Below are 27421 nucleotides of genomic sequence, written 5' to 3' on the forward strand. Positions count from 1 at the left end.
ATATATAAAAGACTAGATAACAACCACTGAATAAATCACACAACTTTAGATTTAGCTTTAAAGATCTTGGCTAAGTCCTTGAACTGGTGTTTAGCTACCTCTGATTTAGATTGTGGCTGGAGAGAATGTGCTTTATATCTGTAACTTTTTCTTACTGTTAAGATACGTTGCTCATGTGTAATATATCTCATTTATATATATATAACAATCTAGGGACTCAGGAAGCCATTGCAGTGTGCCTACATGAGCAGACAAAGCAAACTGTCAATGACAGCCTGTGCGACAGCTCAGCAAGACCCCCAGCAATGAGCCGTGTTTGCAATACGAGGCTTTGCCCCCCAAGGTAAGACTCTGCATTGTGGAAACCTGTATTTTTTATTACTGATATTTTATTAGAAGAAATTCATTTATTAAAAAGTGGTGAAAAGAAAGAAAAGGAAAAACATGAATTAAAAGAAAAATGCTACGTTACATTTCCATACATATACAAATGTGTGTAGTCTTATTATCCTAATACAGTCGTACTTTGGTTGTCGAACGGAATCCGTTCTGGAAGTCCGTTCGACTTCCGAAAACATTTGACAACCAAGGCGCGGCTTCCAATTGGCTGCAGGAACTTCCTGCAGCCAATCAGAAGCCGTGTCGGATGTTCGGCTTCCAAAGAACGTTCACAAACCAGAACACTCACTTCCAAGTTTGTGGCATGCGGGAGCCAAAGCGTTCAAGTTGCAAGGCGTTCGGGAGCTGTACTGTACTAATTTCTTTATCAATAGCCTCATATATTCTGTATAAAGTTGCTCCAAATATCATTACGTTTACCTGAAGAATGTCTGTGTCCATAAGTGATCCGTTCGTATGTTGGCAATCTTGTAATGGAAACCTGTCTTAATGCCTGCTTTCAGATAGATCTGTCTGGGTTAGCAAAATGAGCCCCCGTTGTGATGGGACCATGGGCTTGCTTTCTGAAGAAAATGTCAACAGGCTCTTTCCCTCTACAGTGAAAATGGCAAAGACGGCTTCTTGAGACAGAGATCAGGCAGGCCCCTCCCCTTATGCCCTGGGAACAGACTTGACCAAGTGGAGTCCTCTGCCTGGTCCACTCCCTGGTTCTGGCCCCCAGGAGGCCAAGTGCTGCTGCTGATTGGCTCCTGGGGATGCAAGTGTCCTCATCTCCTGGCTGCAGTGTGCCCAACACACCACGGCTGTACAGGAGGATAACTGCTCCCCATCTCCAATGCTCTTGCTGCCTGCAAAAGGTAGCTCAGGAGACACCCCCACCACCCCCTCCATGTCAGGACTGAATACTTCAAGGGGAGGTGTGGTTAAAGCACACCATGTAGATCAACCATTTGGATGGAAGACCCCCAGTGGAGCTTCTATGCAACCACTGGCCACCGAAAGGATCATGCGGAAATGTTATTTTGTTTGTTTGTTTAGTCTTTTAGTCGTGTCCGACTCTTCGTGACCCCATGGACCAGAGCACGCCAGGCACTCCTTTCTTCCACTGCCTCCCACAGTTTGGTCAAACTCATGCTGGTAGCTTCGAGAACACTGTCCAACCATCTCGTCCTCTGTCGTCCCCTTCTCCTTCTGCCCTCCATCTTTCCCAACATCAGGGTCTTTTCCAGGGAGTCTTCTCTTCTCATGAGGTGGCCAAAGTATTGGAGCCTCAGCTTCAGGATCTGTCCTTCCAGTGAGCACTCAGGGCTGATTTCCTTAAGAATGGACATGTTTGATCTTCTTGCAGTCCATGGGACTCTCAAGAGTCTCCTCCAGCACCATAATTCAAAAGCATCAATTCTTCGGCGATCAGCCTTCTTGATGGTCCAGCTCTCACTTCCATACATCACTACTGGGAAAACCATAGCTTTTACTATATGGACCTTTGTTGGCGAGGTGATGTCTCTGCTTTTTAAGATGCTGTCTAGGTTTGTCATGTTATTAGTTAAGACCAACTCAGCTGTCTTTGGCCCTCTCTCACCTAGTCCCAGGCTGCGGAAGAGAGAAGGGAAGCAAGGCTATGCCAGTGCTTCTGCCGAAAGACCAGCACACATACACATACTGGTCACCTAGTGCCCGCCATGCTATCAGGGCTATCTGACCTGTTTCCAGCCCAGACGGCTGTTAAAAGGGCAGTAGCTTTAAGAAGCAGTGTCTGAGCTTGCATGCTTTCCTCTTCCCTCCCCATCCCTTTTTCCTTGTGTGTTGTGTCTTCTACATGGTGAGCCTGCGGGTGTGGACTGTCTTACAGTGATCTTTCTCAGCCGAAGCCTTTTCTGATAGTGGGATAAAAGAGAACATAAAGTGTTAAGTCATTGAATAAAAGTGTTGTGTGTAATGGAGGGTCAGAGAGAGAGAGAGAAAGCAACCGTTTATGAAACTTCAGTGGAATCCAGTATCAAAGCAACTGCTTCTGCCTCATCATTCCTAGCATTGCTTACTCAGTCTGCCCTTTGGATAATCTCTCGGAACAGGTGGCAGGTGCGTCCCTGGAGGCAGTGCTCTGCCACTTGTGGTGTTGGCATCCAGACAAGAGAGGTGCGTTGCCAACAACCTGGAGGATCAGTTGTTGGGCCCGAAAACTGCAAAGACAAAAAGCCCCACTCTTTGCAAGCCTGCAACCAGATTGACTGCCCCCCAGTTTGGCACGTTGAAGAATGGCAACAGGTATGATGGGGTTGCTAAATAAACAGAGGCTTGAGGCAGGGATGGAGAGCTCAGGGTCCTCCAGATGTTGCTGAGCTCCAGCTCTCATCGGCCTCAGCCAGTATGGCCAGTGGCCAGGGATGGTGGGAGTTGTCCAAATACATCCGGAGGGAGACATGTTCCGCTTTCCCTGACTTAGAGTAACCTCTCAGCGGAGCGCATGCTCAATTTTTAATTCACGGGCTGCTGACAGTGCACTGTTTCTGGAACAGAAGTGTATTCATTCCTCGCTTTTTCAGCACATGATCTTTCTAGATGAAATGAATTATGTGGATTTCAGAGGCCTTCCTGGGTGAAAGCCACAGTCATTAGGCCAGTTTTGCATAAACAACGGATGAAACGGTCAACCTGTTGCTGGGCTGTACTGATTCAGGCCAAGATACAGGATCACATAACTTGAGTGCTTAAAAAAAGAAAAATGCCTTCATCTTTGTACTCTGAAAGAACAGGCCTGTAGCTTGCAGGACTTGGATCCAACTTCTTCAAAGGCCCAAGTGTCCACAGCAGTCAACAGTTTAGATCACTGTAAAGCGCTGTTTGTGGGGCTACCCTTGAAGGCAGTCCAGACACTGAAGGTCAGGCAGTATGTAATTGCTGAAATGCTGAATGGCAAATCAAAACAGAGTTATAAAACTGCTGGGCTCAGGGGTAACCCATGAAGCGCAGTCCAGGACCGGTCCAGAATCTGAAGGTTCCCCTGGGAATCAGTCCGACAGGGCTGAGGCAGGACACGAGGCAGGAAACCAGGCAAGGACAGGTGCAGGATCTAGCAAACAGCAATGTTGCTCCTGCAACCTGGGGCAGGGTCCGACAGCCTTTTATCTTTGTTGGGGTAGCAGCCAGTCCTGATCCCCCAGTGGCTCACCTCCCTGTTTCGCCTGAAGGCGAGAACTCCTCCTGCGAGTACTCAGGCCTCTCCTTCTCTCAGACCTTAGTCTCTGCAGCTCGGGAGACGTCAGTGGGTGACTAGACCCAGGGGCTGCCTCAGCCTCTCCTGACCAAACCGGTAGTGGAGCAGCTGTAAGTGATGGCCCAGCTGAAGGCAACGAAGTAATCCCCACATCTGGAGCCAGGGCAGGCTCAGGCCCCTGACTCGGCCCAGCTGGTGTTTGTTGCAGGGGAACCTGTGCAGACTGGGACTCTTCAGGATCAAGCCCCAGACTTGGTTCAGATGATGCCTGAAGCAAAGGATCCGGTGCAGACTGAGACTCCTCTGATTCCAAGTCTGAGCCCGAGTCCTAGGCCATCACAAAAACATCCATTCATCCATTTCATTTATATCCCACTTTTCTGCAAAGGCACCAAAAGCAGTTTTCCCATTGCCAGAAACTGTTCTGGGTGTCTATACACTATCAAGCCCAATTCAAGGTCTTAATGCTGACTTACACAGTTTCTTTGGAACACCTGAAAGACACTTTGTTTGACAAATTGTATTTTGTAATGTATTATTGGAGTTATCCATATCCCAATCTCCTTTGCTGCTGTTGCATTTGTTGTCATCGTTACCTGTAAGGAAAAGACAATCAGTAAGAAGTTCTTAAAATGAAGAGGAAGGTTCTGTGCACAGGCCTAATTTCTGTTAGTCTCCTTCTGCTTAGTGTTCCCACACGTGTGGAGGAGGAACCCAGAATCGCAAAGTGACTTGCCAGCAGTTGTTGATGGATGGGAGCTTTCTGAAACTTGCTGACGAGAGGTGCCACGAATCCAGATTGTCCACTCAGAAACCCTGTGCAAAAACGGACTGCCCTCCACAGCTGATTGTGGGAGAATGGTCTAAGGTGAGTATCTTTAAATAAGAGTGTGCCTATATCTGCCTTTCTTCCACAGCCCTCTCCATTCAAGGTTGGATCTCTACTAGATGCCTTTTGATGCGCCCCTGTCTCAGTTAACATGAACAGCCCTCCTGTAGGCTGCAAGTGCACACAAGTTACCTGCTTGTAGCACAGAAGTGTGGTTTATCTCTCTTTTTCTAAAATAATTTTTATTGAATGATTTTATGTTACAAAAAACATTACAACCATACTACTACAAAATATAATTGAGAAATCAAAATTACATACATCAATATTTTGTTTGTTATTTGTTATTTACTGTCTTATTTCCTCCCAAACATTTCATACAAACATCCACCTGCACACACATGAAAATAATAATAATAATGAAACTGAATATTTTCCCCCTTTTATCTTACAAAGTATTTTCTTCAGTTTTGACTTCCTGTCAAGTCCCTTCGCATATGTTTTATCTTACAACTGAATGTACACAAAACAATAAACCTTTCTATATAAATTTTCCAATACATTCAGAAAACATAATAAATCATTGTTATCCACCTCCTTTTACTTCCTTTGTCACTCGAATGCTAGCATGGAGTCAAAACTATTATTGTGTTTTTGAACATATCTTCTATAACCATCCGATTTTTCCGCAAATTTTTGCTTTGAGTTTCCTCTGAGTTTGCTGGTCAGTTAAGCCATCTCCACAAATTCCTGTAATTTAATTTGCCAATCTGTTATTTTTGGAGCCTCCTGATCTTTCCATCCCTTGGCCACGAGTATTTGAGCCGCTGCAGTTGCATACAAGAATAACTCTCTTGAATTTTTTTGGATCTCTTTGTCTAAAATACTTAAGTATGGTTTCTCTTAATATGGAATCATTCATGCTCGTTCTCAACATTTTACTTTCAATCTGGATTGATTGCTCATCAATCCAGATTGATTGCTTGAGCAATCCTTGGTTCCTTGAGAATGTGTTTGAAACCCTCTCGATTAGATTACACGTTTGAAAAACCTCCTCTTGCTATCTTGGTATATGCCCCCTCACAATGTGATGGTACAGACACACATACACATGCCCTTCATTGCTGGGACCGCCTGCCACCTGTTTTTGAATGAACACACTGTGGAGTAAGGCAGAATCAATCCGCAGTGCAATTCACTTTTCAGAATGAAAACCGTTTCTTGTGCTTTCCAGGAGCAAGAAATATCCAGTAGGTCTGGATTGTGTTGTAGACTAGGCCGAAGAAAAGAACTCGGTCTCCATTGATTCTAGAATTAAACGTTGAGTGTGCACAACCTTATGTCAGGTTGGCACATGTGGGACACGACAATTGCTTCATTTCTTTTGCAGTGCTCTGTAAGCTGTGGTGTCGGGACACAAAGGAGGAAGGCTACCTGCCAGAAACTCACAGCCAAAGGCCAGCATGTTGCATTAAACAGATCTATGTGTGCCGACCTCCCGGTGCCCCCACTGTCAAGGCCATGTCACATGAGTGCCTGCAACAGTAAGTGACACATTTTTCCAGGTTGCTTGGGAGAAAAGAGCCCTGATTTATTATTGTTACCATACTGTGTGTAGGCTGTGCTATACAAACAGAAACATATCTATATATTATTTTTTTGCATACAATATTAATTGCATTCGTCCATAACAATTTCACTATCTTTATAGGGGTTCCTTCAACCACCGGACTTCACCCCACCCGTTCCCCAGTTTCCAATATTTATTTCTTCTCTTTTCTGCTACTAAATACTTTTATCCAATCTATAAAATCTCCTTTCTCAATACCTTTTATCAAATTATATTACAGGTGCTAATCCAATCCTTGTAATGTTTTTAAATGTTTGCAATGCTCCTTCATATATTCTATAAAATTAATCCATTCATTTCTATTTTTTTTGTCTTCTTGATGTCTAATCTTCCCAATCAATTTCGCCATTTCTGCATAGTCTATTAGCTTCAATATCCATTCTTCTTTCGATGGGGTTCTTTCTTCCTTCCATCCTTGGGCATATATAACATTCTTGCTGTTGTTGTCGCATACATAAATCCTTTCGGGGTCTCTTCCCCTGTTATACCTAATGAAAAAGCCTCTAGTTTTTTAACAAAAGTTATTTTAAACATTTTTTTATCTCATTATAAATTATTTCCTAGAAGGCTTTTGCTGACTTACAGGTCCACAGACAGCCACACATCTATACCTAGGTGGAGTCCAAATTGTCTGCACACATTAATATCGTTTCTATATTTGATCTTCCGTATGCAGCTGCAGTGAGTCAGCATTTGGCAATATCTGTCTGCAGTCATGCAGTAGCAGCAGACTTCGGTCAATTTGATATCAGTGTTAACTTTTTTAAAAATTTTGCTCTCTGAAAGACAGCCTAAATTTGCATTTATGCACATAAATTCGCACATGCAAATTTTGTACAAATGTCTTTCAAGGGCTTAGTAACGCTCCTGTTTTGGATGGCAGGTGGTGGGAAGACAGAAAGGTTTTTGGAGATGGGCAAGCTAGTAATTGTTCTCCAGTTCAGATCTGCACTTGAGCAGAATTTGGAGACTTTTACGAGCCCCTGAAGTTAATTTCCAAGCCTGGCTCAGCAGAACTTGGCTGCTGTTCTAATGAGTAGCCCAATCTTATCTATATACAGTGGTGCCTCGCAAGACGAAATTAATCCGTTCCGCGAGTCTCTTCGTCTTGCGGTTTTTTCGTCTTGCGGTTTTTTCGTCTTGCGAAGTACGGCTATTAGCGGCTTAGCGGCTATTAGCGGCTTAGCGGCTTTAAGAAAAAGGAAACAAACTTGCAAGAACTTGCAAGACGTTTTGTCTTGCGAAGCAAGCCCATAGGGAAATTCGTCTTGCGGAACGACTCAAAAAACGGAAAACTCTTTCGTCTTGCGCGTTTTTCGTCTTGCGAGGTACCACTGTATTTGCCCAGACCTGAGTCCTGCATTCCCAATTAAGTGTGCATAGGATTGCAGCCTTAGTGTTGTTATTAGAGTGTTCCAGTGTGCATAGGAGACAGAAGATGCCTTTTCTTTCTTTCTTTCTTTCTTTCTTTCTTTCTTTCTTTCTTTCTTTCTTTCTTTCTTCCCCTTGTTGCCAGAAGTCTTGAAAAGGGTGTCTGCACTTTGCTTTGTACGGTTGCTTTTGAAAGCGCCTGCAAGGGTGGTAAGTGTACATGTAAAATAATAACAAATTAGGCATCTGACTGGTCTTTTGTGCAAACAGATCCCGGCTACAGTCTTGAATGTGCTTGCTCTGGCAGCCGCAGAGCCCTGCTGAGGTCAGTGGGGCTCTGCCAGCATAAGCACATTTAGAATTGCAGCCACTGTGTCTGCTTGCGAAAAAAACCTTAAGTGTCATTACCTTGCATATGTATATGTATAATTCCCCAAACTAAATCCATGTATTCCTTTCGTGCTTTAAAAGAAGGTGAGAGGGCTTTAATGTCAATGACTTAATATGGGAGAGAACTTGGCAAAAACTGTATTGTACACAAGCTCCGGGATCCAGGCCAAATGAGGAGGGGTTTTGGTTTTTTACTCCCCCATCTCCTCCATTCTATATCATCATCTCCTTTTGAGAGCTCCTGTAGTTTCAAAAGTACTTTGGCACCAAGTATGAACTCAGCAGGGAGCTGTAGCCAATCCAGGTGAAAGGAAGTGCTTTTTCACACAATGCCATCGTTCAATGATGGAACTCAGTGCTGCAGGATGTGGTGGTGGCCACCTGCTCGAAGAGCTGTAAAGAAAGCGTAGAGAAAGTCATAGCAGCTGCTAGATATGATGGCTCAATAAAGGTAAAGGGGACCCCTGACCATTAGGTCCAGTCGTGACTGACTCTGGGGTTGCAGCGCTCATCTCACTTTATTGGCTGAGGGAGCTGGCGTACAGCTTCCGGGTCACGTGGCCAGCATGACTAAGCCACTTCTGGCGAACTAGAGCAGCGCACGGAAACGCTGTTTGCTTTCCCGCCGGAGCGGTACCTATTTATCTACTTGCACTTTGACATGCTTTTAAACTGCTAGGTTGGCAGGAGCAGGGACCAAGCAATGGGAACTCACCCCATCACGGGGATTCGAACCGCCGACCTTCTGATCGGCAAGTCCTAGGCTCTGTGGTTTAACCCACAGTGCCACCCACATCCCTTGATGATTACTCAATATAACCTCCTTATTCAGAATAATTTCAGTTACTGGGAATAAAACAGCCATGAGGGAGGGCTCTCACCTACACGCCCTGTTTATAGGCTTCTCAGCAGCATCCTCACTGACCACTGTTGGAAATAGATTGTCACCCCAGGTGTGGTGCAATAGTAAAGGTAAAGGTACCCCTTCCCGTACGGGCCAGTCTTGCCAGACTCTAGGGTTGTGCGCTCATCTCACTCTAGAGACTGGGAGCCGGCGCCGTCCACAGACACTTCCGGATCACATGGCCAGCGTGACGAAGCTGCTCTGGCGAGCCAGCACCAGCGCAGCACACGGAAATGCCGTTTACCTTCCCGCTATAAAGCGGTACCTATTTATCTACTTGCACTTTAAGGGTACTTTCGAACTGCTAGGTGGGCAGGAGCTGGGACCGAATGACGGGAGCTCACCCCGCTGCGGGGATTCGAACCGCCGACCATGCGATCGGCAAGTCCTAGGCGCTGAGGTTTTACCCACAGCCCCACCCGCGTCCCATGTGGTGCAATAGGACTCTTGTATTAATATGAAGAGTGCACCTGCACAATGCATGCACACTACATTTTAGGTGTGCTCTTTAAAAATTTTTTTTGCATACACACAAAGACACGAAGCATTTTACAGCAATCTGTTCTCTGCTTGTGGCGTAGTTTGCTTGGCGTGGGCTGACCTGTTTGATTGGTAAAAATTGCAATGGGGGGGCAGGAATAAAGTTACAGGGCTCTGTCCAACATTCTCTGTCTGCACATGCAAGGCCTCTTGCACCAGCGGATAGGTGAGTTTTAATGTTGTGCAACAGAGGGACCTAACGCACTTCTGCGCCAGCAAAAACTCATTGCACAACAGACCGCGCAGTAATATTGTGCAACGAAGTCACCAGCTACCTGCTCTTGTGCAACAATATTCCTCCGATGCAAAATATCTTGCCAGCAAAACAAGCAAAATGCTAAGTGACTTTAACTTAGCGCTACGTTGGCTTCAACCCACAGAATTTAAGCAGAGGGTTTAACTATATGGCCTCTCAGAGCCCCTTACAGTATATGGGGAGGAAGGAGGGTTTTCTTTGAACCAATCATGGTTCAGAGGCCTTGTGCAGCTGCTTTGGTACTCACTGCCTGGAGACCTGAATTAAGAGACAGGTTGAAGACAGTTTCCTTGGATCAGGTGTGGGGCCTCAATGCAGGCATCTCCTTGAGTTTAATTGCCTTCTGTGGCTGCTTGGCTACATGCCGTAACTCCGCATTAAAAACAAGGCACCAAACAAAATAGGAGCTAGAGTAATTATTGGTTCATACATAATATGAAACCTCTTTTCTTGGACTTCATTGCCACTTAACATGCCAAGATCCTGAGGTACAAAACACCACTTTAAATAAAGCTCCACGGATTTGAAGGAATGTCCTTGGCGCGGCATTTAATAAAATATTTTCGAGCTGCATATCTCTCTGAATTTAATTAATTGTGGATATTTGCGTGGCAGTGTGTCCAGTCTGCACATTGCTTGGTGGAGAATAACGCTAAAGAAACATGGTTAGCTCCTGCTATTGAAAGAAGGGAAGTCATATGGAGAAACAGAAATGAGGGTGGTTCGAAACATGTCTTGTTAAAAGAAGGAAGCTTTGGGGAAACATTATCTTAGTTCAGTTTCTTGAGCTGCTTATGGCAAGGCTTTATGTTCATCTCTATCTCAGAACCATGCTGCACAACCAGCAGAATCATGTGGGCAAGCTCTTGTGGGACTGTGGGACTCTGCTGGTTGTGTGGCTCAGCTCTGGAATTAGGCTGTGAATGGAGAGACAGTGTGGCGTAGTGGTTAGAGTGTCAGACTAGGGCCTAGAAGGCCAGAGTTCAAATCCCCACTTGGCCATGAAACTCACTGGCTGGACTGTGGCCAGTCCCTGCCTCTCAGCTTAACCTACCCCACAGGGCTGTTTTGGGGATACCACCTTGAGATCCTTAGATAAAAGGTGGAATATAAATGCAATATCTGTCTGTCTGTCTGTCTATCATTCATCCATTCATTCATGATGCTTGTATCCCAAGTTTCCTCCTACTGGAGCCCAAAGTGTCTAACAAACATGATAAAACAGTCAATTAAAGCAATTTAAAATTTTCAACAAAACGAAAAACAATACAGTGGACATTGAATAAGGTTGTATGCAATGGAGCGCTAAGTTAAAACTACTTAACTGTATGCTTGCATCCCTGAAAAGATGTTTCACCAATGAAATATTGTGCAAAACAATGCATAAGCACGCTGCTGGTGACTTTGTTGTACAGTGGTGCCTCGCAAGACGAAATTAATTCGTTCCGCAAGTCTCTTCGTCTTGCGAGTTTTTCGTCTTGCGATGCACGGTTTCCCATAGGAATGCATTGAAAATCAATTAATGCGTTCCTAGGGAAACCGCCTTCAGACCAGGTCTGGGGACAGTCTGTCCCCGGACCTCTTCTGAAGGCTGGGGGGGGGGGACAAGGGCTTTTCTTCCCACCCCCAGCATTTTAAAAAACCCCGGGACAGCGGAGGACTTCTCCGCTGTCCGGGCGATCTTAAAATGCTGGCGGGCGGCATTTTAAAATCGCCCCGGGACAGCGGAGGACTTCTCCGCTGTCCGGGGCGATTTAAAAGCCCCTGGGAAGGCAGGCAGGGGGGACAAAAACTTTTGCCCCCCGCCAGCCTTCAGAAGAAGTCCTGGACCTCTTCTGAAGGCGGGTGGGGGGCGAAAGTCTTTGCTCCCCCCGCCTGCCTTCAAAAGCCCTCCGGGACAGGCAGGCAGGGGGGAGCAAAGACTTTCGCCCCCCGCCCGTCTTCAGAAGGTGTTCCTGCCCCGCCGCCCGGCTTCGGAGCATCGTTCCGAAGCCGGGCGGCGGGGGCAGGTTTCTCCCCGCCGCCCCTTGCTTCAAAAGAGGTCCGGGGACAGCGGGAAGTGCTTCCCGCTGTCCCCGGACCTGGGGCTGCAGGGAGAAGATCGCTTCTCCACGCCGCCCCTTGCTTCAAAAGAGGTCCGGGGACAGCGGGAAGCGCTTCCCGCTGTCCCCGAACCTGGGGCTGCGGGGAGAAGATCGCTTCTTCCCCGCTGTCCCCAGACCTCTTTTGAAGCAAGGGGCTGCGGGGAGATCGCTTCTCCACGCCGCCCCTTGCTTCAAAAGAGGTCCGGGGACAGCGGGAAGACCCGCTGTCCCCGGAGCTTGCGGGGCAAGCTTCGTTTTGCGAAGCAAGCCCATAGGGAAATTCGTCTTGCGAGGCAACTCGAAAACGAAAAAACCTTTCGTTTTGCGAGTTTTTCGTCTCGCGAGGCGTTCGTCTTGCGGGGTACCACTGTACAATAGATTGCTCAATCTGCACTATGATATCCTGCTAGATCTTGTTGTGCTATGTTGGATTCCCCTGTGGTGGAATATTAAAGCTAACTCGTCCTTGTGCTAGTGGGGAGTGAACCAATGGATGCAGCCTGGTGCTACAATTTCCAGAGTTCCCTGGGAAGAGGGATTGGTTGTTAAACCACTCTGAGAATTGTAACTCTGTGTTGGGGAAGAGGGGTCTCCTAACAAATTTCAGCAACCTTAACAAACTACAGTCCTCAGAATGCTTTGGGGTGTAGCCACAGCTGTTTCAAGTGGTACGATGCTGCTTTAAATGTTGTAGTGCAGATGGCACAGAGAAAATGTTTTTTACGATAACCTGTTTGTAAGGATGAAGGACAAATCGCACCTTGAGCTCTTTGGCCAAGGGCTGGGGTATTTAAATAAAAATAACAATGTCTTTTAAAACCAGTCTTAAAAACCACTTGAGTTGCTTACCTAGTCAGACCAGTCCTGAGTTATAGCTCTGTAAAATTCAGCAGAATTACTGATTTGGTGTGCCAAGGATCTGTCCCATGACATCATTGCTACATGCCATTGTACTGTATTAATTCATTCCTCTGCAAAACCCAAGTGATTTGCGTATTGATTTGCGTATATTTTTATATTTTTCCTGACTGTCAGCTTTCAGAGCGGCTCGCAAAGTTAAAAACAGGTAAAAGGACAGTACTAAAACAATAAAATAGAATAAGAACGAGCAAAACCAGATGGAAATCGCTCAGTCATGTGTTGTGGCTTTTCTTAAAAAACACCCTGAAGAGCGGACAACCAACCAATCAAGGCCAAAGGCCTGGTGGAGTAAAACAGTCTTAACAGCCTGTCAAAATGCCTGTAGCTTAGTGGACACAAGGACCTCTAGGGGAAAGGAAAGGCCATAGCTCAGTGGAAGAGCATGTGCCTGGCATGCAGGAAGTCCCAGGTTCGATCCCTGGCGTCTCCAGGTAGGGCTTGGAGAGAACCTTCTCTGAAACCCTAGAGAGGTGCTGCGAGTAGATAATGATGAGCCAGAGGGAACAATAAGTCTCATATCACAGTTATATTAAAGGTAAAGGTAGAGGGACCCCTGACCATTAGGTGCAGTTGTGGCCGACTCTGGGGTTGCGGCGCTCATCTCGTTTTATTGGCCGAGGGAGCTGGCGTGCAGCTTCTGGGACATGTGGCCAGCATGAATAAGCCGCTTCTGGCGAACCAAAGCAGCACACAAAAACACCATTTACCTTCCCGCCAGAGTGGTACCTATTTATCTACTTGCACTTTGACGTGCTTTCGAACTTCTAGGTTGGCAGGAGCAGGGACCGAGCAACGGGAGCTCACTCCGTCACGGGGATTCGAACCGCCGACCTTCTGATCGGCAAGTCCTAGGCTCTGTGGTTTAACCCAAAGCGCCACCCGCGTCCCACTGTTATATTAGGGGCATTAAAAACAAAACAAAAAAGCTCCAAAGTGTCTGGTCTTGATCCACAGTTAGGAAAAGGGGGAGAAATGGATTCAGTTCAAATTTAAAGGCCAGCATACCCAATTCGCAAACCTTACACTGAACACTGAAACACTCAGAATTTGCACTTCTCCAAATCTTGGCAGTGCACTTATCCAGCCAAGTAATATATACAGTGAGGCATACACTAGGGTAGAGGAGATATTATGCATTAACAAAAATAAAATACAAAAATGTGTTATATTGGGGGGGGGGGGACTGCTTTACAAAGATATGTATATTAGGGGAAATCTGTGCTAAAATGCCGGTGAATTTTCACAAAGACATCTTTTTTTAAAAAATAATTGCAAGCTGATATGTGAATATGGAGAACTAAATTTAAGATTAGAAAATGGGGAACCGGAATTGATCTGTTTGCCTGTCCCTATACAGAGCACAGTTGCTGTGCTTCTTCCACTTTAAAGGGAAAAAATGCACTTTGTGGAATTGGCAAAGTTAATACCTAAAATAAGAGAACTTAATGGTGATTGTTTTGTGGAAGAATGGAAGGCTTCTTCAGACTATTTACAGAGGTATTATAGTATGATGAGTTCGTGAGCAGAATTTAAACTATGAGCCACAGAAGAAATTAGAGGTATTGTGTATTGTGGTTTTAAGGCAGAGAAGATAGGGTATAGCAAGGGGGAGCAATAAAAAAACACCCAGGAAAACAGGGTGGGAAGTTGACAGAACAAAAGAAAAAATATTGTGTATTGGAATGTATAGGTGATTTTTTTTTTAATTTAATGAAATATAACTGGAAAAAAGAGAGAAAATACACTCTGATGGAGAAAAGGCCTTTTTGCCTGAGCCCATGGAAGTTCTGCAGGGTGAGCTGGACAAAACTACCGTATTTTTTGCTCTATAAGACTCACTTTTTCCCTCCTTAAAAGTAAAGGGAAATGCGTGTGTGTCTTATGGAGCGAATGCAGGCTGCGCAGCTATCCCAGAAGCCAGAACAGCAAGAGGGATCGCTGCTTTCGCTGCACAGCGATCCCTCTTGTTGTTCTGGCTTCTGAGATTCAGAATATTTTTTTTCTTGTTTTCCTCCTCCAAAAACTAGGTGCGTCTTATGGTCTGGTGTGTCTTATAGCGCGAAAAACTTATCTGGTGTCAAGCTACCTTGTTCTACAACTCTGGAGTTACAACTGAGATGTTCTGTGTTCCCCATCACTGCCAACCGCACCTCTGATGGCAGCGAGGAACAAAGCACAGCCTCTTCCAAAGATGTTGAGAAGTGGTTGTTTTATGGGGCGTTACAACGCACCTGCCAACACAGAACGTAGACCTAATACCTGTCCTTCTGCTTCCCAACTGGAATGTGTTTTTCTTTCTCTCATACAAGCCACCTGTGCAAATGCAGTAGACCTGCCGACTGACATGGCCCTGCTTTGCCAAAGAGAAGAAATCCAGCCCCGTCTTTCTTTAAAATCAAGGGATGAAGGGTGGGAGGAGAATGACCGAGCAGCTTTGCCGTTTAGATGCTTTCGTGCATATTCATAGCTATGTATCGCATTGATACTTGGTTGGAATAGTTTGGAGTAAGCCCAGGACAGCTAAAACATGTTTTAATTTTTAAGTCACACTTGCTCTCCATGCATTCTGGACTTTTGGAAATGGAAATGGGGACAATTTAAATGCTGGAGCATTTCCATTGAGACAAATATTTCGAGCTGCGTCGTTATTATGATAAAGTGCACGTCTTTCAATAAACTCAGAACCCGAGGCAATTTATTTCTTGTGCAGAAATGAAACAGCTGACTGCGGCTTGATGAATACACAGGTCTTAAATCAGCTGTTGTCCTCATTGGCCATAACTGACCAGCCAAGACATTAATGCACTAGAGAGATTCCCAGTCAATAGTGGGAATGCATGTGGAAATGTGGCAATAAAGTATATAGCAGATGAGTGGATGAGGGAAAGTGAGTCCCAGTTTCCTTTCCCAGAATGCTTTGCCTACCTTTGCATACTTTGGCTCCTTGCTTCCCTCTCTGTCTCTCTGTTAGAGTGCTCATTTCCATCTCTTTCTTCCCACATTCTGAACTGTCCCCCAATTTCATTTCTGGCAGGTAACTGTGCTGGTTATTACTCATCACTGCATGCCCATGTTCATATTTGGTCCTTTATTTCCAAGTCTGTTAAGCATGGAAAACTTGGTCTGAGTTGTGTTGGTTGCTGAGCATGCAAATAGGTCTGAGATGAAGGCAAGTATTTAATAGCTGCTGATGTCACAGAACACACTGATGGCTTTATGAAATAGAGGGGAAAGAGGAAATTCTCAATTCAGAAGGCATGTGGGGGCACAGTGTTTCCTAATGTGCTTCCATGCTGTTGCTGCTGTTTTAAAACTCCCTGTATGAAGAAAGCTAGCTTTCTACACATGCTACTGTTTTTTACCCAAATCACAGATGAATATACTAAGATCTTCAGATAGTCCAGATGTGAACTGATATTTGAGTCTTATGGTGGAATTCTCACTTAGAAGGAAGTCTCATGGAAATTAGTGAGACTTGATTCTAAGTACCGTATTTTTCCATCTATAAGACGCCCCCATGTATAAGGCGACCCCTATTTTTTGAGCCCAAAATTAAGAAATAAATATTTTAAACATCAAACAGCGAGACAAGCTGTGTAATGGCGGCTGCTCCTGTTAGCCTGCCCTGGGTGCCATCACTGAGCTCCTTGCAGGGAGGGGAGGGGCGCACCGCGGGGCCTCCATAGTCTGACTGCCCCCTCCCACTCAGCCGCCCTACAGCTAGAAGAACTGTCTTCCCACCCCTCACGTTTTTCGAGGGACGGGTGATGGGTGGAAACATATGGTTCGCTGCCTCCCCCGATCTGTCAAAACGAAGGGGGAAGAGGGCAGGAGATCGGGGGAGGCTCCGGAGTTGCGGGCGGGTGGCGTGCCATTGCCCAGGAGGGGTGCAAGGCCTGCAGTTTCTCTGCTGGGCAAGGCATGGAGGGGGGAGGTGACTTCGATCCCCTCGGCCAACTGGAGTGGCAGCGGAGCCAGGCAGCTGAGCACGAGGGAGAGTGTGAACGAGAGCATGTCCCCGAAGGCCGAGAACCTGTAGAAGTCAAATAATTTTTTTTCTGCTCCACTCTCAAACATCCAGGGGAGTGAACTGCATTCTGTCGAGCAGCTGAGTGGGAGGGGGCAGGCAGACTTTGGAGGCCCCTCAGTGCGCCCCTCCCCTGTGAGGAGCTGCAACAGCCAGAGCATGTATGGCAGCATGTACGGTATTTATTTGTATAGTGGTACCTCGGGTTAAGTACTTAATTTGTTCTGGAGGTCCGTTCTTAACCTGAAACTGTTCTTAACCTGAAGCACCACTTTAGCTAATGGGGCCTGCTGCTGCTGCACCGCTGGAGCACGATTTCTGTTCTCATCCTGAAGCAAAGTTCTTAACCCGAGGTACTATTTCTGGGTTAGCGGAGTTTGTAACCTGAAGCGTCTGTAACCCGAGGTGCCACTGTATTTAATTGCAACATTCCTTGTATAAGACTACCCTCAATTTTAGACTTTGGGGGGGAACCTCGTCTTATACATGGAAAAATACGGTAAGTTTGCTGGGGATTAGGATATTGATCTACCAAGTTCAATATTCTGTTCAGACAAACAATGACTGGAAGCACTTCTGGGTAAATGAGTTTTGCAGAAATGAAACAAACATCGATGGGAAAGAAACTGGGCAAATGTGTCACCCCACTATGACTTTATCATTTCAGAGATGAAACCTAAACTTTTTGGGAAATATGCTTCCCTTGGACCACAGATCCTCAGCATCCACAGAGTCTACATACAAACCAGGCAAGAGAAGCGCATAAATTTTACCATCGGAAGCCGAGCTTACCTGCTTCCGAAAACATCTGTTGTCATTAAGTGCCCCGTCCGGAGGTTCCAAAAGTCGCTTATCCAATGGGAGAAAGACGGGCAGCACCTCCAGATCTCTAAGCGACTTGGCGTCACTAAATCGGGATCGCTCAAGGTCAACAGTCTTGAGGCTTCGGATATCGGGGTGTACAAGTGTATTGCAGGCTCAGCGCAGGAGACGTTTGTCCTTAAGCTCATTGGCACAGACAACAAGCTGATAGAACCGCCCGCTTTTGGTAAGCACACCGGTGAGAGCAGCAGCACAGAGCGCAACGAGGCCAACAGCTTTGGAGCGAAGTGGCACAAAATGAGTCAGATGTGGCAACTGTGGAGCCAGAAGAGCGAGCAGTATCTGGGCGATGGGCAGGTGAACGACCAGCCTTTTCTGCGACACCTGGAAACTTGCACGAGAAATTCAGCGGAAGAGCGTGGCTCTCATGAATTCAAAAATAAGCGGCTGGAGGCGGTGGTTCTCCCCGGTGCCTACAGTATGGATACAGTACATTTCGAGGAGCTGATAAAGAATTTGAGTCACCTTGTCGAGGCCGGAGAGGTCAATGATGAACTGGCTTCCCAGCTCGTCTACCAGTTGATTGCCGAGTTGTCCAAACCACCGCATTCTGCTTCTGATATGCAGAAGGAGCCTCAAGGCAAAACGTCGCCTTCCAGGAAACCTGGCAAATCTGCAGACGTGCCTGATAATCTCAGCACAAAGCCCCAAGGCAATGCATCGACGATGAGCCAAAAAGCTCCAGTTATTGTGAGGCGCAAAGAAGGGCCCAAGATTCTTTGGAACAGAACGGAAACCGTACATATTGGGAGTACGGTCTTTTTGACAAAGGACACCCGCGTTATACATTTGCTTTGTGAAACTGTTGGTGTTAGCAACCCTAAGTATACATGGACGAAAGATGGAATGGAGTTAAAGTCCTTTGAGAAGTAAGTAAAAGGGAATCCATGCTTTTTGTGGTTGTTCTCAGTGAGTCATGTGATATCACTGTCAAATAATTACAATATAAAAACGGAATCAGCTGTGAAAATCCCTCCTCCTTACTCATTTTACTGCATTAGCATTCATTTTGGGCATCAAAGGTAGCCATCGACATTTTCAAAATTAGAGTCCACTTCAAACCCAGCCCTGTTAATGGCACACGGCTAAAGATAGTGGGAATGGGAGATTAATTTGACCTGTTGTTTACTCAACAGAGTATGATATTCATGAACCTCAGAATTGTGAAGAAATGCAAACCTAGTTGGTGCTTTTTGGCTGATGTAGAGTTAGAAAAGAGAAGCCCAGGAAGATTTGACTGTAGGGGAACAGGATGCACACAGAAGACAAAGCATGTGTTCTCCTTGAGCTTGATACTGGTCTGTTTCATACTTTCTGGATCATGCCAAAGGCCTACTTAGCTCAGCATCCTCTTTCCCACAGTAGGCAACTAGATGCCTATGAGAAGCCCACAATGCAGACTTGCCCCACTGTTGTTCTTCAATGACTTAAGGATGTAAAGAGGCATCGTTTTTCATTCTGCCGTGCCTTTATCCCATGCAGTGCTGCTTCTATTCTGCCGGAGTTCATCTTCCACCCAGAACTATGTCGCTCATCTCACTGCCTGCTGCAGCAAAATTACATAACTCACATGCAACTAACAACATAAGTTACATTGTCGTTACATTATCCCACCCCGTGATCAAATTCATATTGATTGTGGACAGAAAACAACCACAATTGGATTGATTTCCATTTTGATGCTAGGAGAAATAAGTGAACCTCAGCAATATGAATGTTTTTTGGAATTCTCTGATGCCCCTACTAATGACCTGGGCAAACCATGAGCTAGGTATAAACTATAGGATACACCTTGGGTGCAGCAGCAGAATGACCTGGGAGTTTGGCTTAGTGTGAAATGCAAAGCAGACCAGTGTTGAACGAAATGAATTTTGCTCGTCTCTAGTTAAATCTCGTCTATTCCTTAAACCTTCTGCAGAGTTGTTTTGGAAGACAGTGGGAAAATCCAAATTTTGAACCCCACCAGGAAAGAAATGGGTGTGTATCGCTGCATGGTGGAGAATGACTTTGGTTCTGACACAGAATCTTCTGCTCTGTTTTATTCAGGTAGCATTTAATTTGATTGCTTTCCCACTTTCTTTACCATGAACAATTGTCCCATTTCTTTTTCTGTTTCCCCTCCCAAACAACATGTATTTATTTGTTTATTTGTTTTTATTTCATGCAAAAGGCCGGTTGAAGATGTTTTTATTCTCTTGGACATTTGAACAGAACTAATGGTCTGACGTTTTTGGTCATTGATTTTTGGTGATTTATATGGGCATTTTTAATGTTGTTGGTGATATATATATATCCTGCCATATATATCCTGCCCTTCCTTCCAACAATGCCCCGGGCAACGAACATCAGAAGGTTAAAAACAATTCAATTTAAAACAAACAAAACATGCTTAAAGTGTTTCAAAACATTTTAAAATCCAACTCAAAACATTTCAAAGCATTTAGAATATATAAAAACATTTTTCAACTTTCCATATATTTCTTTTATTTTAATGTGTTTCCATAGCATATTTGCATGTTATTGTCCCTGTTAATTGTTTCGGAACTCCTCTGGCCATGTGAAATGATACATAAATTGAATGATTTAAAAAACTAGCTCACAGGGGCCAGAACATGTAAGGGGAGTTTACTCGGATAGTTAAACACGACTGCTGAGAGAGGTAACTGATGGGGACTAACAGGTAAGGGGTAATGAAGAAATGGTAGTAATGAGGAAGAGCAAAGTAAGACACGGGCAACTCCCACCAGTGTAGAGCTCCCATCTGCGTAAAGGTAAAGGTACCCCTGACTGTTAGGTCCAGTCGCAGACGACTCTGGGGTTGCATGCTCATCTCGCTCTATAGGCCGAGGGAGCCGGCATTTGTCTGCAGACAGCTTCCGGGTCATGTGGCCAGCATGACTAAGCCACTTCTAGCGAAACCAGAGCAGCACACGGAAACACCGTTTACCTTCCCACCGGAGTGGTACTTATCTACTTTCACTTGACGTGCTTTCGCACTGCTAGGTGGACAGGAGCAGGGACTGAACAAGGGGAGCTCACCCTGTCGCGGGGATTCGAACTGCCGACCTTCCAGTCAGCAAGCCCTAGGCTCTGTGGTTTAGACCACAGCGCCACCCGTGTCCCCTCGCCACCTGCGTCCCCAACTCCCACCAGTGTAGAGCTCCCATCTGCATAGCCCCTCCCTTATTACATTGTTTCTTGGTCACACCTGAGTGTGACTAAGAGTCCGAATTCTCAGACTAGTTAATGATTGTTTCTTCTCACTCCCCTCACCCTATTCTGTCTTTTGCAGAGGCTCCCACCATACAGTTTTCTGTAACAAACATCACAAATGTTGAGCTTCGGAACTTTTCTGCAACTGTTGGAGGTACAATTCTGGCAAGAACAGGAGCGAGCGTTACATTGCAATGTCCAGTAAAAGGTAAGGAGAAAAATAAGCACCAAAACTACTACCACCACCTTCTTTCCCTCCCCATAATGCTGTTCTGAAAAGTTCATCTGAAGTCTTGGAGAGTATTTTAAAGAAAAGGGGAAATAGGTTACTAGTAAAAAGCAACAGAACATTAATTGTGGAGCATGTATTTTTATTAGGCATGTCTCCCTTATGCACCCTGTCCCTTTCCAATCCCATCCACTAAAATCTCTCTCTGTCTCTCTCTCAGACTAACTCTCTCTCACACACACACACAAACTTGTTTCCATAAGACAATCTGTGGCTAACCACGTTGTTTAACAGCCCCTAGAGTTGCAGACGATCTTAAAAGTATTGGCTTCACAGCCAGCTGTTTTGTTTCTCAGGAACTCAGCTGCCCAGCTATCCTTCTCTGTCTGCTCAGTGTCCCTCCCCCCCCCCCATTAATGATTTTTGAGGCTCTGGTTTGTCCAGATGGCAACGAACTGCAATAATGGATACTGCCCATTCTTATAACTATCTTGAGAGTTCTGCAAGGACTCCCGGTTGCAGAATATGCCTGTGGTTTGTAGCCAACAAGATGCAAGTAAGGAGACAAAAAGTATTAGGCTTATTACTGAATTGGTCCGAATATAAGCCGCACCCACAAATAAGCATAATTTCTTTTCTCGTCCTGAAGCAAAGTTCTTAACCCGAGGTACTATTTCTGGGTTAGTGGAGTCTGTAACCTGAAGCGTCTGTAACCTGAAGCGTCTGTAACCCGAGGTACCACTGTACAATGAAGGGGGGGGGATTAAAAGAACATTCAGCCCACTGGAACATATGATACACCATGACCAAATGATGGACCACGAGCCAACCAACTCCTGGGCAAACAGGTGGTGCCAGATATTGGACCACAGTCATGGCCTGCCTTATTCCCTTCAATTCTCCAGAGGGGTGCAAAGTTGGAAGGGTTGGGGGAACTCGGAGCCTAGATCCAGCTGCCTGAGCCTTCTGCTTGGGGGTCAATGCAGGGGTGGGCTAGACGCTTGGCAGCTGCCTGAAGTTGCCTAGGTGCCATGGGCCTGGCAGAGAGAGTGTTCCTGGAGCCCAGAGCCCATTGGCTCCAGTCCTTGGCCAGGCTCTGACCTCACAAGCAGCTGTGGAATCCTAGGGAATGTTTTGTTTCCTAGGAGGCCAGGTGAGTTTCTTGAAAGCTGAAAGCCCAGTCAGTTGGAGCAGTCAGCAGCCAGAGAGCAGCCATTCTTCTGTCCTTGTGTTGAAAGCGGTTCAGATGGATTGACCGACTTTCTGGACCGTTCCGGTTTTCCAGACTTGTTGCATAAAGTGCCGCTGGTTGCGCAGAAGGTAAAGTCATGGGAAAGAGGGAGACATCCTGAAGATTCGTGCCCCCACCACATGCCCAGTTTTTAAAGATGCTCCTTGGACCAAGGACCTTGGTTATTTGACCTTTCTAAATCCCATTCTGGGTGTTACATGAGCCAGCAACTTTCCCAGCGAGTTTTCTGATGAATTTTCGGAGGTTCCTTTTTTGTCACCGTCCAAATTCAAACAGAATTACCATCCTGCCCCCATCCCAAATATTCAGGAGAATACTCCCCCACCCCCAATTTCACCACCCACAAATAGGATGAGGAATTCTGGGAGATCATTTTTCACTCAACCCTAAAATACACACCCCAGGGCTCCCACCTTGCACCCTTGGGTGATTTCTTCCTCAGCTACATTTCCAGGGTCTTGAATTAGTTTCCCCTCAGTGCGCCCCTCCCCTGTGAGGAGCTGCAACAGCCAGAGCATGTATGGCAGCATGTACGGTATTTATTTGTATACAATGGTACCTTCGGTTAAGTACAGTGGTGCCTCGCAAGACGAAATTAAACCATTCCGCGAGTCTCTTCGTCTTGCGGTTTTTACGTCTTGCGAAGCACGGCTATTAGCGGCTATTAGCGGCTATTAACGGCTTAGCGGCTTTAAGAAGAAGGAAACAAACATGCAAGAACTCGCAAGACGTTTCGTCTTGCGAAGCAAGCCCATAGGGAAATTCGTCTTGCGGAACGACTCAAAAAACGGAAAACTCTTTCATCTTGCGCGTTTTTCGTCTTGCGAGGCATTCGTCTTGCGAGGTACCACTGTACTTAATTCATTCTGGAGGTCCATTCTTAACCTGAAACTGTTCTTAACCTGAAGCACCACTTTAGTTAATGGGGCCATATCCAGTTCTAACTGTGGCTTCTTGTCCCACATAGAGATTTCTCAGGAGGCAGATGAGGTGATCAGGCACTCCCCAGATATACCGTATTTTCCGCTCTATAAGACACACCAGACCATAAGACGCACCTAGTTTTTGGAGGAGGAAAACAAGAAAAAAATAAATTCTGAATCTCAGAAGCCAGAACAGCAAGAGGGTTTGCTGCGCAGCGAAAGCAGCGACCCCTCTTCCTGTTCTGGCTTCTGGGATAGTTGTGCAGCCTGCATTCGCTCCATAAGACGCACACACATTTCCCCTTACTTTTTAGGAGGGAAAAAGTGAGTCTTATAGAGCAAAAAATACGGTATTTCTGGGTTAGCGGAGTCTGCAACCTGAAGTGTATGTAACCTGAAGCGTATGTAACCTGAGGTACCACTGTATATGGATGAGGAAGCCAGTCTGGTCTGTATCACTGAGCATCCTGTTTTCACAGTGACCAGCCAGACCCCCAGTGATCAACCACATACTGTAAGCTGGGCCTAGGCGCAATAACACTCTCCCCTCCTGTCATTATTCAGAAACTTACTGCCTCTGACAGCGGAGATAGAACATATGCATCAGGTTTAGCAGCCATTGATACATGGGGCCTAAGTGAGCCGGCCGTTAACCAGGCAGGACTTCACTGATTCCCACCCCTACCCCATTCTCCAAACAGGAGATTGCCAAAGGCTGCCTCTGTTACCAGGGCAACCAGGAAGTGATGGAGGCGTAGTAGGGGTAGGCCTTGGAACCTAGATAGAGCCCTGGGGATCTGAGCAAAGGACTTGGCCTGTCTCCCCTCATCCTCAAACATCACACAAGCACACAGAAAATGACTAGTTGCCAACTGTTGGGATAGGCCAGCGCTGTGCGTTGTGCTTAATCAAAGTCAGCAAGTGTGTGTACAAACCCATTTCTTACTCGTATACTTGGAAAGGATCAGAGCTCCGAACGATTGAAAACAAATTGTTAAAATGAATCGGCGGTGCCATTTCCATTTCTTTGGTGGGACACGCGCACACACACACATTTTTCCTTGCACTGCTACCAGAAAAAAGGGGGAGAGGGGAGGGAGAGAAAGTCTACATCTAGAAGACCAAAAATAACGATAGAAATATATGGATGCAAATAGTTCTAGAAATAGCTTTTAAAAATAGTGGCGCCAGACCGACGGATATTGGGACCTGCAGCTCGGTTGTTCCCCGTCCGTACCAAGGGTATTGCTGTGGTGAAGTCATGTTTTCCAGCTCTAGTTTGGCAACCATTTGTACAGGAGCAACGTGCACCTCACATTCAACTGCCTTAAGTCACACAGTCAGTGTTAAAATATTGTTAGTGTTCTCAGTCTTAGCCTTCTTAGTATCATTTTGCCTTTGGCACAAAGGGCTTTCTGCTTGAGAATGTTTTTAATAGCTGAGTATGCTATTTGAGGGCTTCATTATATGAAAACTGACTGGCACTGCCCCTCACTCTGCTTCCCTTTCTTTTTTTATTTACAAAGTTTTTGTTTAATTTCAGTTCTGACATCTGGGGAAGTAAAATCCAGATCATAGCTGTCAACTTACAGATTTTAAAATAAGGAACCAGCAGCCTTGAAAATAGGGGACCAGCAGCCAAAATAAGGGATTTTAGTCGACCAGTTAAAAGTGACCAGATAATTTGGGAGAGCAGCGCCAGTTTTTAGCCCTTCGTTTCCAGAGGTTGCTGCTCAAGACACCAGCCGATGAAACACTGCAATTAAATAACTACAAGCAGCAACTGCTTTTTTGCTCAAAACGAAGTCCAAGCTACGAAGATGCCTCTGCAGTTCTGTATCTGCAGCTCTCAATTCCATCAGGTGGGGCGGGAGGAAGGGGGGGGAATAGCGCCTGAAGTAAACCCACAGATCAGACCATCTATGCTAGTCTACCACTACAGATCTATGGGAGAAGCGCTTGCGGTCCTTCCCTTGTAGCCCTTGGAACATCTGCCCTCGCCTCCGCCTCCTCCTCTCCCTCCTCTCTCTGAACTGCTTTCTCTATGGTTGCCCTCGCTCTCCTCTCAAGGCTCCTCATCAATTCATAGACCATGCCAGGCTGCCCATCTCATTTGGGTCCTTTGGTGGCACAGCTGCAGTACGGCCTAGCGGGAGTGGCGATGACGGGCAGAGGGGAGGCCCCAGGCAGAGACGCTCAGTTCGGCGGCCACAAGGAGGATGGTAGCGGAAGGGCCCGAGGCTCCCACCAGTCCCAGCGGGGAGGGGCTCCCGGGGGCCGAGGCTGGTGAGAGGAGGCCGGAGGGGGGCGGGCCGGGCAGCCAAGCCACACAGTCGGAGCCTCCCTCCTCCCTGGCCGGCAGGGAGGAGGGAGAGGAGCTGCACACTTGTTTCATGAAAAAAATCTCGAGGCACACCACCATTACAGCCCCGTGACGTCAGCGCGCAGCGTCACGCCGGGAGGGACATGAATTGCTAGCAAATTACATAATCACCTCCTTGAGGGCTGGCTCATCTTCTCCGAAGGCAGAACCCCATTAATTAACAGCACAGACTCACACCATAGCCAAGACGAGGGGGGAAAACCTCAGTCATGCACAGTCATGCACATGTGGGGGCTTAATGAGGACGAAGACCGGGCAGAGAGCAGGGTTCAAATCACCCCACCTGGCCAGGACAATCCCTGGGTGCTCCCTTGGGCCACTCGCCTGACCCACCTCACAGGGCTGTTGTTGTGAGGATAACACGGGGAGAACCATGCGCGCCCCCGGGAGCTCCTTGGAGGAGAAAGCGGGCGATGAATGCAATGCACGAAATATATGAGAGGCGACCAGGTTTTGCAGGTGAGGGGCCCCCGCCAGCCTCCGCTTCCAACACCCGGCGCAACAACGCCGAAGTTTCCCCCCGGGCTCGGCTCGGGGAGCAGCGCTGCTCCCCCCCGGCTCCCCTTCGCCCTCCCGGCTCTCTCTGCCGCCCACTGGGGACCCCCCTCACCTGCCAAGTCTGGAGCGCCGGTGGAAGTTGCATGCATGCATGCAGGGCGCCGTGTTGCCATTGCATTGCACTGCACTCCATGCAACGCCTGCACACATGCATTGCCTTGCACGCCCGCCAAGGGGTCTCCCCGCGGTCCAATGCGTCCCCTCCGGCGCGGATGCAGCATTGCAAAAATAAAAAACCCCCGACGCAGCCCTACCTGGGGGGCAGCCTCCGCTGCCGCTGCTCCGCCTTCGCGGGGATCCCCGGGCTCCATCCTGCCGCCCAATCTCCGTGGGGGCGCAGGCAGGCTGCGCGGGGTCTGCGCGGAAGAGCCCCTGCCCGCCCGGCCGCCGCTGCCGCGCTCATTCCATGGCTGGGAGAAGAGCGCTTCAAACAAAATGCCCGGCCCGCCAGGCCACGCTGGGAAACGTAGTTCACGCACCCCGTGCGGGCGCGGAGCCCAAGGGCGAGGGGACTACGGATCCCGGCAGCCCCCGCGCCGGGGACGGAGGGGGAGAGGCCGGGTGCAGGGATGGAGGGACAGGTGGGCGAGCGAGTGAGTGAGTGGCAGCCGCCAAGCCTTGGCCGAGAGCCAGGAAGGGCCTCCCCGGAGGAGGAGGAGGAGGAGGGAGGCGCAGAGCGGAAGGGAGGGAGGGAACCCCAGGGGTCATCTAGTGACGGCGCCCCAATCGAAAATTTGACTTTAAAAAAAAAAATCTTTCGAATTTTTTAATTTTTCCCGCGGCACACCAGGCAACATCTCGCGGCACACTAGTGTGCCGCGGAACAGTGGTTGGGAAACACTGTGCTAAAGGGTTGTTGGGAGTTCTAGTCCAGCAGCACAGCTTGCATACCCAAATTTAACAACGCTCCCAGTTCACAAGCTTCCTAAATGTTTTGTGCCTTTAAAATAATTGTTAAGTCAGCTCTAATCACGCCTCTTTTGGCCACTTTGAAGGGAGATTCCTCAGTGTATGAAATAAATTGTGGCAACTGAAGAATTACTGCTGAAAGCAAACAAGGGGCAGGGGAATTGCTGGAAAGACTGTTTTCCCAACAGATTTGGGCGCTGTTCATTTTTAATACACAAGCTGTGATTCTTGCACTGGCAGAGGTTCCCCACTCCCATCAGCAATTAAGCATTTGCTTGGCATGTGCACAGTGTTTACTGTAGAGACCACTTGTGTCATTTATTTATTACAATTGTGCTCTGCCCTTTCTCCAAGGAGCTCAGAGTGGTTTACATAGGATTATCATTACAACAACCTAGTTGTTAAGGCTTGCTTATACTGGTAACTTCCAAGAGTTGTGGACAACATGGAGTGTGTTCTGATCAATGAACAAGATAAAAATTAATTAATGAGCAAGGTAGAATC

General features: G+C 46.9%; 1 protein-coding gene across 2 annotated transcripts in view; it reads left to right on the forward strand.

Moving 5' to 3' along the window:
* Positions 1-27421, forward strand: part of ADAMTSL3 (ADAMTS like 3) — a 278004-nt gene that overhangs the window by 217794 nt on the left and 32789 nt on the right. For both annotated transcript variants that reach the window (XM_081171011.1, XM_081171012.1), the window contains exons 16-22: positions 214-343; positions 2475-2667; positions 4305-4484; positions 5836-5989; positions 17236-18319; positions 19369-19496; positions 20743-20871. In XM_081171011.1, the coding sequence (XP_081027137.1) occupies positions 214-343; positions 2475-2667; positions 4305-4484; positions 5836-5989; positions 17236-18319; positions 19369-19496; positions 20743-20871 (1998 nt within the window). The remainder of the gene's footprint in view (positions 1-213; positions 344-2474; positions 2668-4304; positions 4485-5835; positions 5990-17235; positions 18320-19368; positions 19497-20742; positions 20872-27421) is intronic.

This window comes from Podarcis bocagei (genome assembly GCF_964188305.1).
Source record: "Podarcis bocagei genome assembly, chromosome: 14".
In the NCBI taxonomy this organism is placed as follows: domain Eukaryota; kingdom Metazoa; phylum Chordata; class Lepidosauria; order Squamata; family Lacertidae; genus Podarcis; species Podarcis bocagei.